The 15,567-nt window shown below is 41.6% G+C and overlaps 2 protein-coding genes across 8 annotated transcripts in view; one reads left to right on the top strand and one right to left on the bottom strand.

The window, feature by feature from the left end:
* KCTD9 (potassium channel tetramerization domain containing 9) overlaps positions 1 to 524 on the bottom strand; it is a 34,328-nt gene extending 33,804 nt beyond the window's left edge. Inside the window, exon 1 of one of the 2 annotated variants that reach the window (XM_002914427.4) lies at positions 360 to 524. In XM_002914427.4, the coding sequence (XP_002914473.1) occupies positions 360 to 407 (48 nt within the window). In that variant the 5' untranslated portion in view covers positions 408 to 524. The remainder of the gene's footprint in view (positions 1 to 359) is intronic. The other variant, XM_034661243.1, reaches the window with a different exon arrangement.
* Positions 525 to 1,005: 481 nt separating this feature from the next.
* The window catches only part of CDCA2 (cell division cycle associated 2), a 51,065-nt gene continuing 36,503 nt past the window's right edge, over positions 1,006 to 15,567 (top strand). The window contains exons 1-5 of one of the 6 annotated variants that reach the window (XM_034661242.1): positions 1,006 to 1,581; positions 2,036 to 2,099; positions 2,195 to 2,368; positions 3,508 to 3,659; positions 15,280 to 15,430. In XM_034661242.1, the coding sequence (XP_034517133.1) occupies positions 2,036 to 2,099; positions 2,195 to 2,368; positions 3,508 to 3,659; positions 15,280 to 15,430 (541 nt within the window). In that variant the 5' untranslated portion in view covers positions 1,006 to 1,581. Of the gene's footprint in view, positions 1,582 to 2,035; positions 2,100 to 2,194; positions 2,369 to 3,507; positions 3,660 to 13,108; positions 14,121 to 15,279; positions 15,431 to 15,567 lie in introns of those variants that run through there. The other 5 variants (XM_034661241.1, XM_034661239.1, XM_019794344.2 and 2 more) reach the window with 5 other exon arrangements.

Below are 15,567 nucleotides of genomic sequence, written 5' to 3'. Positions count from 1 at the left end.
GGAGGAGGTGGGAAGACGAACATCAGCACCAAGTGCTCAGGTGACAGCGGCCCTCCCCTCGCCCTCCGAGTCCTCCGCTTTCCAGGACCCACACCTGGACATGGGAACGATAAACACAAGCTGACCTGCGCTGGCCGCCAGGGCGGCTGGGGAGTCGAAGGGCAGGCTCCGGCTAGGAATCCCGCGGGTTGGGAGGAGGCCGCGGGGACCCGACGTTCACCTCCTGGACTCCCACCACCCCAGCGCACGCCCACCTCCCAGTCCCTCTCCCCAACTTCAGCCCTCTGCCCTGCCAGCCCGTCCCGCGCTCCGCTGCCCTCTCACCCCGCAGGCGGCCCGCCTCCTCCCGACCCCCTTACCTTTCCATTCTTGGGGCTGCCGTTAAGGAACAGGGTCACCCGCCTCATCGCGCTGCCCCCACTGGGTCCTGAGTGAGTCGCCACCCTCCCACCTGGCTCTCCTCCCACCTTTTTCTTCTCCCGCCCTTCCCCTCCCTCCACCCACTCGGACTCTCCTCCCTTCGCCACCTTCCTTCTCTTACGGAGACACACTCGCACGCACTCTCGATCCCACACCCCAGGGCTGGCCGGTCCTCCTTCCCACCCCGCCCCTGGGCTCCTCAGCCAGCCTGGGACCCTTCCCCCACCTCTCCCAGACTGACTCTAAACTCCACCAATCAACCGGCAGCGCCAGCCAGAACTCAGCCAATCATCGCCCGGCATTGGGTGGGCTCATATTAACCCAGCCCAGGTGGAGGGAGGGAAGAGAGGTTGCAGTCTAGCAGACGGGAAGGGTTATCAGCCAATCAGCACAACCTGGAGCCAAACGGCGGCTCTAGGCGTACTGAGCAGGCGCAAACCAAACACCAGGTAGAGCTCATCTGCATAGGGAGGCGGGGTTGGAAGGAAAGAGGTGGAGCGCTAACAGGGACCCATACACGTCAGCGCCCCCCTCCCACTCTCTCAAACCACGGACGAAACGGCTGCTGTCTGGACTGGATGATTGGGCAAAAGCCCGCCCGTCGTTCTGCCAGGATTGGTCCAATGATTCTTTTCGAAGTTTGCAGCATCCAATTGAAAAACGGGGGAGGAGTTAAGGGTCCAACCGAAGTGTTCCTACGCGAGACTCTCACGGAAAGTAGTCCCCCCGGATATAGGTTAGCGACTGGTCTCTCTGGTCGGCGCATCACCCGCAAGCTAGTGGTGGATTCTCTCGAGCACACTAAACCACTCCTGGTCCTGGGACGACGAGGTAGAGGCCCGGGAGAGCTCGGGGTGCGCGTGGGCACGTGTGGACAGCGAAGGCGTAGAGATTCGTGGAGTAACGCCGGTACCGAGGAGGCGGGGCCGGCGATTTGAATCTGGCGGCGGGCGGCGGGCAGAGGCCGGGCGGAGGAGAAGGTAGGGATAGCGGGCCCCGGGGTTGGAGTTCCTTGGGCGGGACGAGGCAGCTCCCGGCGGCCGGCTTGGCGGTCGACAGTTGCCTTCTCGACCGAACCGTCAGCACCTGCACGACACTCAGCAGCGGTGGAGCGTTCCAAATAAACCCGGTGGGAGGAGAGCCAGGCTGCGGGAGTGAGAGGTAGGGCAAGGACCCTGGTCTAGCTGAGCTGCTTCTGGGGCGTGCTTCTCAAAAGCGTGTTCATACTTATCCTGCTCCATGGAGATAGTGGTCCTCCTGGGACCTGAGCCGGGCTACCCGCGTGCTTTCTAAAATGCAGATTTCCTGGAGCCCAGCCAGGCCTACTTAATTAGAATTTCTGGGAATCCGCAAAGCTGTGTCTACAACAGGGTACCCAGACGATTCAGATGTTCGCCAAGGTTGAAAAGCCATGGCCTTTAATGTGAGGTCTGCTTTGTTTCATCCCCAACAAGCAGTTTCCTCCATTTCTCTTTATTAAAAGCTCTCAAAATACCCTCTTGACATCTATTTTCATGCCTGTATAGGTTGTATTAGAATTCGATCTTGAATGAGAATCTTGATCTAATCATTAATCTTGGAAATGGGTTTTTTTTTTCCTTTTCTCTTTTTTTAGATGGATACCAACTCAAAAGACAGTGAGTCTCTTGAAACCAAGGAGACTGCTATTCGTGATGCTGGTATGTAGTGATCTGTTGCCTCCTTGTGAAATGTCAGGTTTAGGTATTTGTTTTCATAATGATGTTTAGCCCTCACAATATGTTGTCTGTTTCAGAAAATACCTCTTTCATTTTGGGAAATGGGAGGCTTGTAACTCCTCAGAAGCATGCACCTGAAGTGACTCCTGATGGTTGCACACTAGATACTTTCAAGTCACCTTTGGACTTTTCCACAGTAACAGTAGAACAATTGGGAATTACACCTGAAAGCTTTGTACAGAACTCTTCAGGTAAAAGAAGTTGTCCTTCTACTGCAGTGCTTTTAAAGTTTAAAAATAACTTCAACTCAGTTTTGTTCATCTACTCTATCTCATTTCTTTGACTCTGCAAACATTTGATTAGGGAGATTTCTGTGACTACGTATGGTGCATATAGCATAGCAGAATATCAGGTTTCCAGGGCACCCAGCATGATAACGTTCAACAAAGTGCTCTGTGCCCAAACTGGAAAAGAAAATGTATGTGAATCATTTTTTGACCTGACTCATGATATATAGGAATATGTATACTCTAAGCAATAATAAATTATATGCTCACCTATGGCAAAAATAAGAGAAAGTTGAAGAGCAGTTAAGAAAGATTGGGGTATGCCTCTTTCAAAATCACAAAATTGACTGAGGCTAATTTTCAATGAGTAGAAATGGAGTTCACCTGTGAAGTCTGATTTAGCTAGAGAGCAAATACACATGGAACTGGGATTAGATTGGAGAACAGCATTTAGAAACGGAGAGTGACAGAATGCTGGAAAGTCAGAGGGCACTAGACTGGATAATGCATGATGTAGACAAGACCACAGTGGTGTGCCATTCTGTGTTCCCTTCTCAAGAACATTATTCATAAGTCTTTCTAGAAAAAACTAGATTTATTTTGTGCTCTTCAGCATATGGCCAGAATGCAGTGTAGTGTGCGGAAAGTGGATTGGTATTGCAGAGAGACAAATGATCCTGAAGAATGAGACTGTGGGAGTATATGTACCTAAGTGGAGAGCTTTCCTTTCAGTTCTTGGGGATAAGAGGACTAATTCAGAAAAAGAAGTTCTTAGACCAAAGCCAGCCATCACCCATCCCTGTGTGCAGGAAATATGAAACAAAAATGAGAGCTATTAAAATGTGTTCATGCATTCATTCCACAACTCTGATCAAGGGTTTCTATGTGCCAGACACTTTCAGAAGAATGGAATAAGTCAGTAGGCAAAGATGCCTATCCAACTGATGGTGTGTGAATAATTTTGCCTATAATTCTCTATTTAGATTTCTGTAATAGGCGTTTATCATGTGCTCTCTTAGGCTGGTATATTACAGGGAATTGAGTACATAATTACTGATGATTGCCTTGTTTTGTTCCAATTTAAAAGAGAGTTTTCGTTATAGGAAATTCCTCATCCTACCTTAAAAAAACCAGACGACGCTCTACAATTGGTGCTCGGGGCTCCCCTGAAACAAACCATCTTATTCGTTTCATTGCTCAGCAGCGGAGTTTAAAGAAGGCAGAGAAATCTTCGGCACAGAATTCCCCTTTTCTGGTATGATATTCTTCTAACTTCTGTCATGAATTCTCTTGGGGGGGAATGTTTTGTTCTGTTACAAAGCTTTTGTACCGTGTTTCTGTCGTGTGCATCTCATCTGTTTTGGATCTGGGGAGATAATGTTTTCTCTGTCTTGCAGAGAGTGTTCAGTTCGCATTGATGGTGAAGTTGAGCATGGCTATGTTAAGAATTAGGAAATCCTGAACAGAAATGGTTTTCTAGAGGAGCTATTTTATTTTGCAGGGTTTTTTGCCGGTTGATGTTTTTCTCTACAATGAAGTGAGGCAGTGTTTTTCAACCTTTTTCTTTTAATATTTTTTCTTTAAGTGTCTTTTTTTTTTTTTTTTTTTTTTTTTTTTTTTTTTTTTTTGGCTACTACATGTTGGCATGTAGGAGTAAGAGTTCCCCAGGACAAAATATATTTGGGATAACCTGGCAAAAAGGAAAAAATTACTTGTCTGCTAATGGGGAAGGATGTAGCTGTTTTTGCAGATTTTTATCAGAATAATGCATGTTCCTAGAATGTCAAATAGTGTACAGGGGTTATTATGAAAGGCACAGTTAATGCTTCCCCTTCTTGGAGGACAGCTGCTTATATTGTTTCTTTTGGTATGGGCCTTCCTATTTTAAAATGTATTTATATTGGTATTTATTTATTTTTTGGTCTTAGACACTATGCACAAGGCTATGTAGGGTGGTGGTTCTCAGAGATTATCTGCCCATCCTTGGGGATCCCTGAGTCCCATTCAAGAAGTCTATGAGGTTAAAACAGGTTTTTGTAATAGCACTGAGGTGTTTGCCTTTTTACACTATGTTGATGTTTGGATTCACAGTGCAGAAGCCATGGTGGGTTAAACTGAGAGCACCAACTCATTTTCTACACTGCTAAGCCTTCACAGGCAATGATAATGCCAGGTTCATTTAATATCCTTGATGATGCAGTGAGAATTGTAAATTTTATTACTTTTCCACCCTTGTGTATTATGTGTGATTGAAATGGGAAGTATGCATCCTGCACTTCCAAAGTACATATAGAAGTATGGATGTTTTTGAAAAAAATCGTGTGTGTGATTGTTTTGAGCTGTGATCTGAACTCTAGCCACTTTTTTTCATTTTTACTTGAAAGAATGACTGACAGACATCATGGTTAGTCAGACTTGGGAATGTGAACAACATTTTCTCAAAAATGAACTGTGAACCTGCCACTTCAAGGAGAAACTGAAATATTTCTTACTGATGAAAAAACTTGAGTTTTCAGGAGAAAATTAGAATTTTGGAAAACTTCTATTGAGCACCGTGAGTTTGAGAACTTCCCACTAGCTAGACTTTTCTGATAAGATCAGTGGAGGTATTAATGAATGTGATTTTTTGATACTACACAATAAAAGGTGTCAACATTTGGAAGATCTGCAGAAGTAAGAGAACCGATATTTTCCTAATGACCAGTGCATGCAAAATATACCCTCAAATTGCAAGAGACTCACAGATTTTAACATAACAGAATATGAAGAGTTCATTGATGGATTTCATATTTGACATTGCAACTAACATTTAGGAAATCTTTGAGTTTTATGTTCCATGAAAGAATGAATGGCCACAATTCTGAAAAGGCTGTTAAAACACTCTTGATAACTATAATACACATGTACTAGGAGCCTTTGGTGTTCTCGATCATTTCTAAGCGTGTAAAGACTTCCTGAGAACTGCCGTTAGGGTGGGTATGAACATGGACTGTGGAGCTATTTGCTGAGGTTTGATTCTTGGCTTTATTATTAATTGTGCTTTTGGCAAGTTACTTAATTTCTTTCTTTCTTTTTTTCTTTGTTTGTTTGTTTGTTTTCTTTTCTTCCTAAGATTTTATTTTTAAGTAATCTTTACACCCATTATGGGACTCGAACTTACAACCGGGAGATCAAGAGTTGGGTGCTCTATAGCCTGAGCCAGCCAAGCACTTCAAGTTACTTCTTTGTCTCAGTTTTCTCACATATAAAATGGGGGTGATAATAATAGTAAGGTTTTTAATGAGGATGATTAAATGAGTAGAGCTGAAGTACTTAGGACTGTCCCTGGAACACGGTATGCTTTGGATTTACTATCATTGTAGTTATATCTGTGAAAAATGAGGATTTTGCCCTTACACCTCTTATCCATAGATGTCTTAACCCTATCCCCTGTCCCCATCCTTCCAATACAATTGAAATTTTTGTTTAAATTAGGACTTTGTGTGTGTTATTTAACCATGTAGATATTTTTCACAAACCGCTATGTAGTATGCTATGGTCCCATTTCTTTTCTTATACAACTTTTGATTTTCCTCTAGTTATTAAATACTTTTTATTATTTTTTGGTTTAGTGTTTTATCACATAATTTCATCCCCAAACTTTGACAGATCTATAAACCTTAAGGGTCTGTGGGTTTTCTTTTTCCTTTGTGTTCTCTGTCTTCTGTTGGCTTGGTTGCCTTCTGGGTCCCTTTGTGACTTGCTTTCACCATCCCTAGTGATTCCCTTTTCTTCTTCTGTTTGGATTTTCTCTTTCCTTGGTCTCATATCTTTCTCTCTTCTTGTTTTACTATCTCATTTTTCTGGAGCCTCTGCATATCTGATGAAGTTTATTAGCACATTTGGATTATAGTTTGTCTTAGTATAGAAATCTAGGTTGCACATATTTTCCATCAAAATTTGAAGGGATTGCTGCGTTGTATTTTAGCTTACAGAGTTGAAGAATCCTATTCATTCACTCGTTCAACACATATTTTGATTCCCTTTCTTTTGCATGGCCTGCTTTTTCATTTGAAGCTCTGTTCTTGGTATTAAAGAACATTGTGGGGGCGCCTGGGTGGCACAGCGGTTAAGCATCTGCCTTCGGCTCAGGGCGTGATCCTGGCGTTGTGGGATCGGGCCCCACATCAGGCTCCTCCACTATGAGCCTCCTTCTTCCTCTCCCGCTCCCCCTGCTTGTGTTCCCTCTCTCACTGGCTGTCTCTCTCTGTCAAATAAATAAATAAAATTAAAAAAAAAAAAAAAGTGAAGAACATTGTGGGCTGTTAGGGACATATTTTTATGGATGTTTTCTTCCTCCCCTTACAGGATCTCTGCCATCAGGTTCCATTTTGCTACCTGATTAGTTCAGGCTCTGTCTCATGCTCAAATCTTTCTTCAGATGTTTGGTGATCCTTGACACCGTTCATTTTTTAAAGTGAGACACTTTAAAAACTTGACTGAGAGCTCAGTGTGCACGGTCTGGTTTCGTCAGCTGGTGGATTTCTGTGTAGACATGGCCACTTTTTCATTGGAGGAACTCCTAAGTATCAGAATCCTGTGGCTCTTTTCTTTTGGCAGATATGTTTTCTCTGAAAGGAATTCCTGGGGGTATAAACCTGAGTCCTGGGACTGTGGAAGTCAAGTGTCAAAAATGACTAGAAGTCGAACTGTTCACTGAGAGGACTTGGACAGGCTCTGTTTTCAGTGCAGACCCTCCTCTCCTGGCTGTTTGTGGAGTCTTAAATCTCATGGAATCCTGAATCTCTGTGTTCCCTCCAAAATGTAAAAGTCCTTTCTTCTTTATGAAGAGATCTGTGGTTCAAGTGCTACTGATAGAGTTTCAGTGTTCCTGTTCTGAGTCCTGCCCTTGACCCTGGTTTTCAGAAACACCTGCTGCTTTAGATACCTGAGCCTTTCTGGGGTCTGCTGCAAGTCTGCTTGTTTCCTGTTGTCAATGCCCTAAAGAGTCCTTGTCAGGTTCAGCTTTCTCTGGCCTAAATTTCGTTTTTGTTTGTTGACATTTCATATCTGCTGTTCACATTTTTTTCCTTAAGGGTATGCATATGAATATATTTGTGTGTGTATAAATGTATATATGAAAACACCCCACACCCATATCATGTGATTATATGTATTAAAAGAATTCCTTAAATATATAGCTCTAGTATCTAGCATTGTTAAAAGTAAGGGCTTTCCACTTGAGCAGTTTTTATGGACAATCAGTGCTGTCCTTTGACCTTTTGAGATTGGCCTCTATAGTAATTACCCTTGGTGGCTCTACTCTTTCAGTTCTCACCCTATCTCTTCTTCCCTTGCTCAACAAATTTATTGACTGTATAAATAAAATATTAGTTTACATGTTCTAAATTACTGAAATGTTCTGCAAATAAATGAGTCGGATTTGTTTTTTTCTTTTTGTAAAGCCTCTCTGCTTAAATAATTCATCTCTTATTTTCTCTACCTTCTCCTGTTTTATGTAACATTTTTTTAAAGATTTTATTTATTTATTTGAGTGGGGGAGAAAGAGAGTGAGCAAGAGAGCAAGAGCAGGGGGAGGGAGAAACTGACTCCCCACTGAGCAGGGAGCATGACTCAGGGTTTGATCCCAGGACCCTGGGATCATGACCTGAGCTGAAGGCAGACACTTAACCGACTGAGCCACCCACACGCCCTGACCTACTTCTGTTTTATTTTTCTTAATTTTTAAAAATTTTAATTTATTTTTTACATTTTATTTGTTTATTGTTATCTTCAGTTAGCCACTGTATTGTACATCATTAGTTTTTGATGTAGTGTTCAATGACTCATTAGTTACGTATAACAATCAGTGCACATCACAACCCATGCCCTCCTTAATACCCATCACCCTGTTACCCCCCCCCACCTCTTCCCCTCTGCAACCCCCAGTCTATTTCCCGGGGTCCATAGCCTCTCATGGTTCGTCTCCCTCTCTGATTTCTCCCCCTTCAGTTTTCCCTCCCTTTCCCTATGGTCCTCCGCAATATTGCTTATGTCACATATGAGTGAAAGCATATGGTCATTGTCTTTCTCTGCTTGACTTACTGAGAAGTTGAAGGGCAGCTGCTCTCCATCTTTCCTCCACTACTCTTGCTTTCATTCTTGAATATTTCAGCAAGCACATGATGATCATCTACCATCCCAGTGAGTCAAGGGCCTTGACTTCTGTAGCTCCTATGGTCTTTTCTACCTCAACCATCTGCTTGTGTGGTTCCTTGCTACTGTATCACCTTTGAGATCTACTTTCAGCCCACCTGGCTCTGACCCGCATTTCATCTTTCCAGTTTACTTCACAGTTCTCTCATCTTATCGAAGCCTCCAGACTTTATCTTACCACACCTGTACTGTCTGCTGCTCACGCTATGTCCTCTCTCATCTTTACCCAGTCTAGAACTATGTTCTAATGCTCTGAAGTTTTCTTGCAAATACTTTTTTTAAAGTTAAAAAATTTATATAAATAAAAATATTACATATGCGCGTTGTTTAAAGAGTCAGTCCTTTAGGATTTATTTATAAGAACAACAGTGCGCAGCTGCCTTTTTTCCATTTTTCCTTTCCCTAGACTCTCATTTTCAGCTCTTGTACCTGTTGCTTTGGTATTTGCTTTCATATCTCTTAATAACATGCTTCGTATGTTTTTTTTTCCTTGCAATTCCTTTTTTTTTTTCATTGAAGTCTGATTGAAATACAACTTTGTATTAGTTTCAGGTGTACAGTGTACTGATTCAAATTTTTTTTTTAAAGATTTTATTTATTTATTCGACAGAGATAGAGACAGCCAGCGAGAGAGGGAACACAAGCAGGGGGAGTGGGAGAGGAGGAAGCAGGCTCATAGCGGAGGAGCCTGATGTGGGGCTCGATCCCAGAACGCCGGGATCACGCCCTGAGCCGAAGGCAGATGCTTAACCGCTGTGCCACCCAGGCGCCCCATTGATTCAAAATTTTATACACAGTTGAGCCTTGAACAATGTGGGGGTTAGGGCCACCAACCCTCACGCTGTCAAAAATCTTAACTAATAGCCTACTGTTGACCAGAAGCCTCACTGATAGCACAGTTGATTAACATATATTTTGTATATTATATGTACCAGGTACCATAAAGTATACAGTAAACTAGAGAAAAGAAAGTGTTATTAAGAAAACAAGAGAAAATACACTTACAGAATTGTATTTATTGAAAAGAAAAATCTACATATAAAGTGGATCCTTGCAGTTCAAACCCATGTTCTTCAAGGGTCAACTGTGTTCCAAATTGATCACCACAGTAAGTCTAGACGGTTAATATCCTTCACTGTACAGTTACAAATTTTTATGTGTGTGTGATAAGAACTTCTAAGATCTACTCTCAGCAACTTTCAAATATAGAATATAGTATTCTTAACTATAGTCACCATGTTTTATAACTAGAAGTTTGTACATTTTGACTCAATTTACCCATTTTGCCTACTCCTGCCTCTGGCAATGCCAGGCTCTTTGTATCTATGAGCTCCTTTTTTCTTTCTTTCTTTTTAAACTTTTACATTCTGCATGTAAATGAGACATTACAGTATTTGTCTTTCTCTGATTTATTTCTCTTAGCATAATGCCCTCAGGGTCAGTCCATCCATGTTGTCACAAATGGCAAGATTTCCTTCTTTTTTTTTTTTGGCCAAAAAGTATTCTATTGTGTATATACACCATATCTTCTTTACCCATCCATTCATTTATGAGCACTCAGGTTGTTTTCATATCTTGGCTATTGCAAATAAGATGCAGTGAACATGGGGTACATATATCCTCTCAAGTTCGTGTTTTCATTTTCATTGGATAAATACTTAGAAGTAGAATTACTGGATCATATGGTCATTTTACTTTTAATTTTTTGAGGGACCTCCATACTATTTTCCCTAGCAGCTGTGCCAATTCACATTCCCACCAACAATGCACGAGGGTTCCCTTTTCTTCATATCCTTGCCAACACTTATTATGACTTATTTTTTTTATAACAGTCATTCTGACAGGTGTAAGGTGATATCTCCTTGGGTTTTGATTTGCATTTCCCCAATGATGAGTGATGTTGAGCATCTTTTCACGTGTCTGTTGGCCATCTGTGTCTTTGGAAAAATGTCTGTTCAGATCTGCCCATTTTTAAATTGGATTGCTTGCTTTTTTGCTATTGAGTCACATGAGTTCTTTATATATTTTTTATATTAACCCTTTATTAGATATGTGACTTGCACATATTTTCTCCCATCCAATAGGTTGCCTTTTTGTTTTGTTGATGGTTTCCTTTGCTATGTAGAAGCTTTTTAATTTGATGTAGTAAAAAACATTTATTTTCGCTTTTGTTGCCTTTGCTTTTGGTGTCAAATCCAAAAACTCCTTGCCAAGACTGATGTCAAGGAGCTCACCATCTAGTTTCTTTTAAGATTTTTATGGTTTCAGATCTTTCAAGTCTTTCATCCATTTGAGTTTAGTGTTGTGTATGGTATAAGATTGTGGTTCAGTTTTACCGTTTTGAATGTGGCTGTCCGGTTTTCCTCATGCCATTTATTGAAGAGACTGTCCTTTCCCCATGGAATGTTCTTGGCTCTTTTGTCTTCTCTTAGTTGACCATACACGGGCGGATTTATTTCTGGACTCTCTCTTCCATTTATCTGTGTTCCTGTTTTTATGCCAATACTATACTGTTTTGATTACTATTGCTTTGTAATATAGTTTGAAATCAGGGAACGTGATGCTTCCAGGTCTGTTCTTTTCAAGATTGCTTTGGCTAGTCATGGTCTTTTGTGACTCCATACAAATTTTAGGATTATTTGTTGTATGTCTTGGTAAATACCGTTGGAATTTTGATGGTAATTGCATTGAATCTGTGGATTGCTTTGGGTAATAGGACATTTTAACCATATTCTTCCAATCCATGAGCACAGAATATTTTTCTGTGCTCATGGATTGGACAAACATACATTTGTCATCAGTTTCTTATGGTTTTCTGTGTACAGGTCTTTTACTTCCTTGGTTAAATTTATTTCTGGCTATTTAATTTTTTTTTTGATGTAACTGTTTTCTTAATTTCAGTTTCTGCTAGTTCATTATTAGTGTATAGAAACACAACAGATTTTTCTATGTTGGTTTTGTGTCCTGCAACTTTACTGAAATCATGTATTCTAATGGATTTTTAGTGGAGTCTTTAGTTTCCTATATTTAGTATTGCCATCTGCAAATAGTGACAATTTTACCTGTTTATTTCCAATTTGGATGCCTTTTATTTCTTGCCTAATCGCTACTACTTAATCTTTCAGTGTAAAGGCATTAACTATTGACTTCCCATTGTGGATGGTGGAGAATTAGCCTTCTTTCTTCCTTATACTTTCTATCATATATACACATGTGTACTCCCCATCCTCTACAACTTCTAATAGTTGGATTACATAAATATTCAAGTGTTTATATTACTATGACCAAATTGGTCATTCTGAACTTTTTTTTTCTTCTCAATTATGTTATCCTTTTCTTTTGGGTCATTTTCCATTAGTACAAACAAACCTTAATATCTCTCTTTAACTCCTCCTAGATCTCCATGTCATCCCATTTCTGTGCCTTTCATCACAGCAAAACTCCATGACCATTTTTGTCTGTCTGTCTTACTCCACTTCCCCTCTCCCATCCTCTCTGAGACTGCTGGCCACGCCAATTGGGCTTTTGTTTCTATGATGCCGTCAAGGAGACTCTTGTCACCATTGATCCCAAATAGCCTATACCTTGCCAAAACAAAGATGAAATCTAAGTTTGCATCTTACTCAGCCCTTCCTCAGCTTTTGACATGTTCCACCACTCCCTCCCTGAAACACTTTCTGCACTTGGTTTCTAGGATTCCATACTGACCTAATTTTCCTTCTGTGTCATTGGTCATTCCCTCTGTGTTTCATGTGCTGATTCCACCCCTTCTTCCACTTTTTTCTTCAGAAATGCTAGAGTGCCCCAGGGATCCCCTCTGCCCCCTTTTCTTTGCTTTCCTTAGGCAACCTAATCCCTTCCCATGGCTTTCAGCATCAGCTGTAGACTGTATCAGAAATGTCTAACTTTGGCCCAGAGCTTCCTAGAACACCAGACTTTGTTAGATATCCAGTTGCCGATTCAACAGCTTCACTTGGGTGTTTTCATATGCATTTGGCCACAGCCAAACTATATTTCTCCTCCACACCAGATCCTCCAGCCCACTTCTCGGTCGTAGTATGTGCCATCATCATCCACTTGTTCAGGCCAGCTACCTGTTAATTTTCCTCGGTTCCTTTCTTCCACATTCAGTGCATCACTGCCTTTCAGCTACCTATCAGAAATCTTTCTGTAAGTCCTCATGTCCCACAGCTCCACTGCTACAACCCTAATGTGATTCCTGCCGAGATTACCAACTCCTACTTCCTAACTGGTCTCCTTACTTCCCTCCTTCCCTAATCCACCCAGCAGCCCACAGAGCAGTCAGAGATAGACCAAATCAGATTGATCATTCTGCTGCTTAAAACCCTCCCATCGGGGCGCCTCGGTGGCTCAGTCGTTAAGTGTCTGCCTTCGGCTTAGGGCGTGATCCTGGAGTCCTGGGATCAAGCCCCACATCAGGCTGCTATACTGGGAGCCTGCTTCTTCCTCTCCCACTCCTCCTGCTTGTGTTCCCTCTCTCACTGGGTGTCTCTCTCTCTGTCAAATAAATAAATAAAATCTTTAAAAAAAAATAAAACCGTCCCATGGCTTTCTGTTATGCCGTGAATTAAACCCAGACCCCTTCTTTGAAGCCTTCGTTGCCCTTCCTGATCTGAGCCTTGCTTACCATTAGCCTCATATCCCCATCTCCTTCCGTTTCCTGGGCATGGTGGCTTTTTTTCCTGCTGCATCCTGTTTCCATCTTAAGCTTTTGTTCGTTTTCTGCGTTGTTATTGCAGAATGCCTTTCTCCCCCAACATCTTTGCTCCATCACCACTTTCTTATAGTTTTGGTTTCAGCTCAGCTATTGCTTTAGATAGGACACCGTTCTGACCCAAACCAAAGCAGCACTTTGACTTCATCACTTTCCTTTTTCGTCTTCTCACTAGCACTCCTTGTACCTGAAACTATATTAATATGTTTTCAGAATTTCAGTCTGGAATGTAATTTCCCCCTATGTCCTGAGCCCTTCGAAAGTATCTGGTATGTGGAAGGAATGTTGTTGACTGACAGATTTCATAAGAAAAAAGAATAAAGCGGTGCATTTTGAATGTTTCGTTTCCCTTGTATATTCCTGTTCTCCATCAGGAAATAGAGAAAAACGATTCTAACTAGGGACCTTTCATTTGTTTTAGCAGCATTTCAAAGTGCTTTAAATTCCTAGGACATTAAACCTACCCCTACCGTGTTCAAATAAGAGTACAAAAAAAAAAAAAAAAGCCCTTTGGAGGTAAATTGTACGACTTGGGGATAACCCATTTCTTTTCTCCATATCTCATACAGAAGAGTTGGCCATGAGTTTTTTATGAATGTTATGTGTTATGTCATAAAGGTTTACATCATCAACCATATCTGGATTTAAAATATTCTGTTATTATGTAACAGTTTGCTTTGTGAATGTATTTAACTGGGAATAGAGCCAAGTGTGTGAGCAGATCCACCATCAAACATGGCTTCAAGCTTTTAACTGATACTCCAACATATGATATCATAAACAGAGGTAATTTTTTACTTTCACCTGTTGGTGTAATTTTTAAATTGTTACAAGCTCCAGATTAGTGGAAATATGTTAGTAAAGGGGGGGAAAAACTTGGATAGAGGACTTAATAATTTGTGGGTAACAGGTCTCTTAAATTGTATGTTACTTGCATGTATCTGGCACTTCTGTCCCTGCCAGTGTCAGTTTCATTTGATGACTCCTTGGCTAAAATCCTGTTAGCAGAGTTTCCAGAGCACTCTTGGTGCTTAAACCATCTAACTATTTGGCTTTGTGGTTTTAGCGAACGGCCAGCTTTTAGCTCTAAGGAGGTAAGGTCCCATGAAATCAGGAAAATTTAGCTGGGGAGAGGGTGTGAAGGTGGGTACGTGAGCTGCTACAGAACATCTGTGTCTTGTCCTGGCCTCCTGGGGAGAGGGTGTATATGGATGGAAGTGAGCAGTCAGGCTAGCTTGGCTTGAACTAGGTATGTTGAGACCTTCGTGTGTCATGCAGATGATTTCCAGTGGATTTATTTTTTATTTATTTATTTTTTTAGTAATTCCGGTGCAATTTCCAAAGTGGCAGGTTCTTCTTTCTTACTCCATCTGCGGGATTCAGTGCTTTCCTCTATACGCCTTATAATTGCTTAGACTGGCCTCTCAAACATTTTTGTGCTCAACTTCTTTCCCTTTCCAGTTTGATTTGCTGAGGCTGTCTCAGGTTAAGGACTCTAAAAGAGAGTCCTTAAGCTCCCCGGAAAGAATCCTTTTCAAGAGTTGTTTAAACAGCCCCCAAATAACTGGGGACGTGATTTGCACGGGTGCTTTTTTAAAGCTCTTTCCCACCTACTCCCGACTTCTGTCATGTGCGTGGCCTGACTAATCACAGTATTGAGCCAGGCTGTAGCTACATGTCTACACGTACCACCCAGCTGTTCTCTGTGCTCGGGTTAAAAACTGAGAGAGGAGCAGAGGAGAAACTAGGGTGATGGCAGCACCCAAAATACTCAAACTGAAAATTCGTGATTCAAGGGAGAAGAGGCTCTGCTACTCACTTATTACCTCTGATCTTCAAAAAGCCTTTATGTATTTAATCCTGGATGCAGTGGTTATAGGCCTACAATAGAGACACTGTGTTTGATTTCATCTATAATATCCTTCAAGTCTCTGTATTTTAACAGGGCAGTCCTGTACTGTATCGAAATGTTAATTCTTTAAGGGAGCGAATGTCTGCCTTCCAGTCAGCTTTTCACTGCATAAAGGAGAATGAAAACATGACCGACTGTCCTGGATTCTCAGAGGCAGAAGGAGAGTTCAAGACCACAGGCTCGAGTGAGTAGAAGGAATTTTGTCCGTTTGTGACTTCTGTATTTATTCAGACAAGGCTGTGAAGTATGAAAAAGATTTAGTTCCACAGTGTGAAGGCAGTCTTTTCTGAGCAGAGCTGTATTTTTAAATGGAACCTAACA

This window comes from Ailuropoda melanoleuca, chromosome 5, assembly GCF_002007445.2.
Source record: "Ailuropoda melanoleuca isolate Jingjing chromosome 5, ASM200744v2, whole genome shotgun sequence".
NCBI lineage: Eukaryota > Metazoa > Chordata > Mammalia > Carnivora > Ursidae > Ailuropoda > Ailuropoda melanoleuca.
Note: the sequence above shows the minus strand (reverse complement) of the source record. Positions and strands in the feature narration are given on the sequence as shown.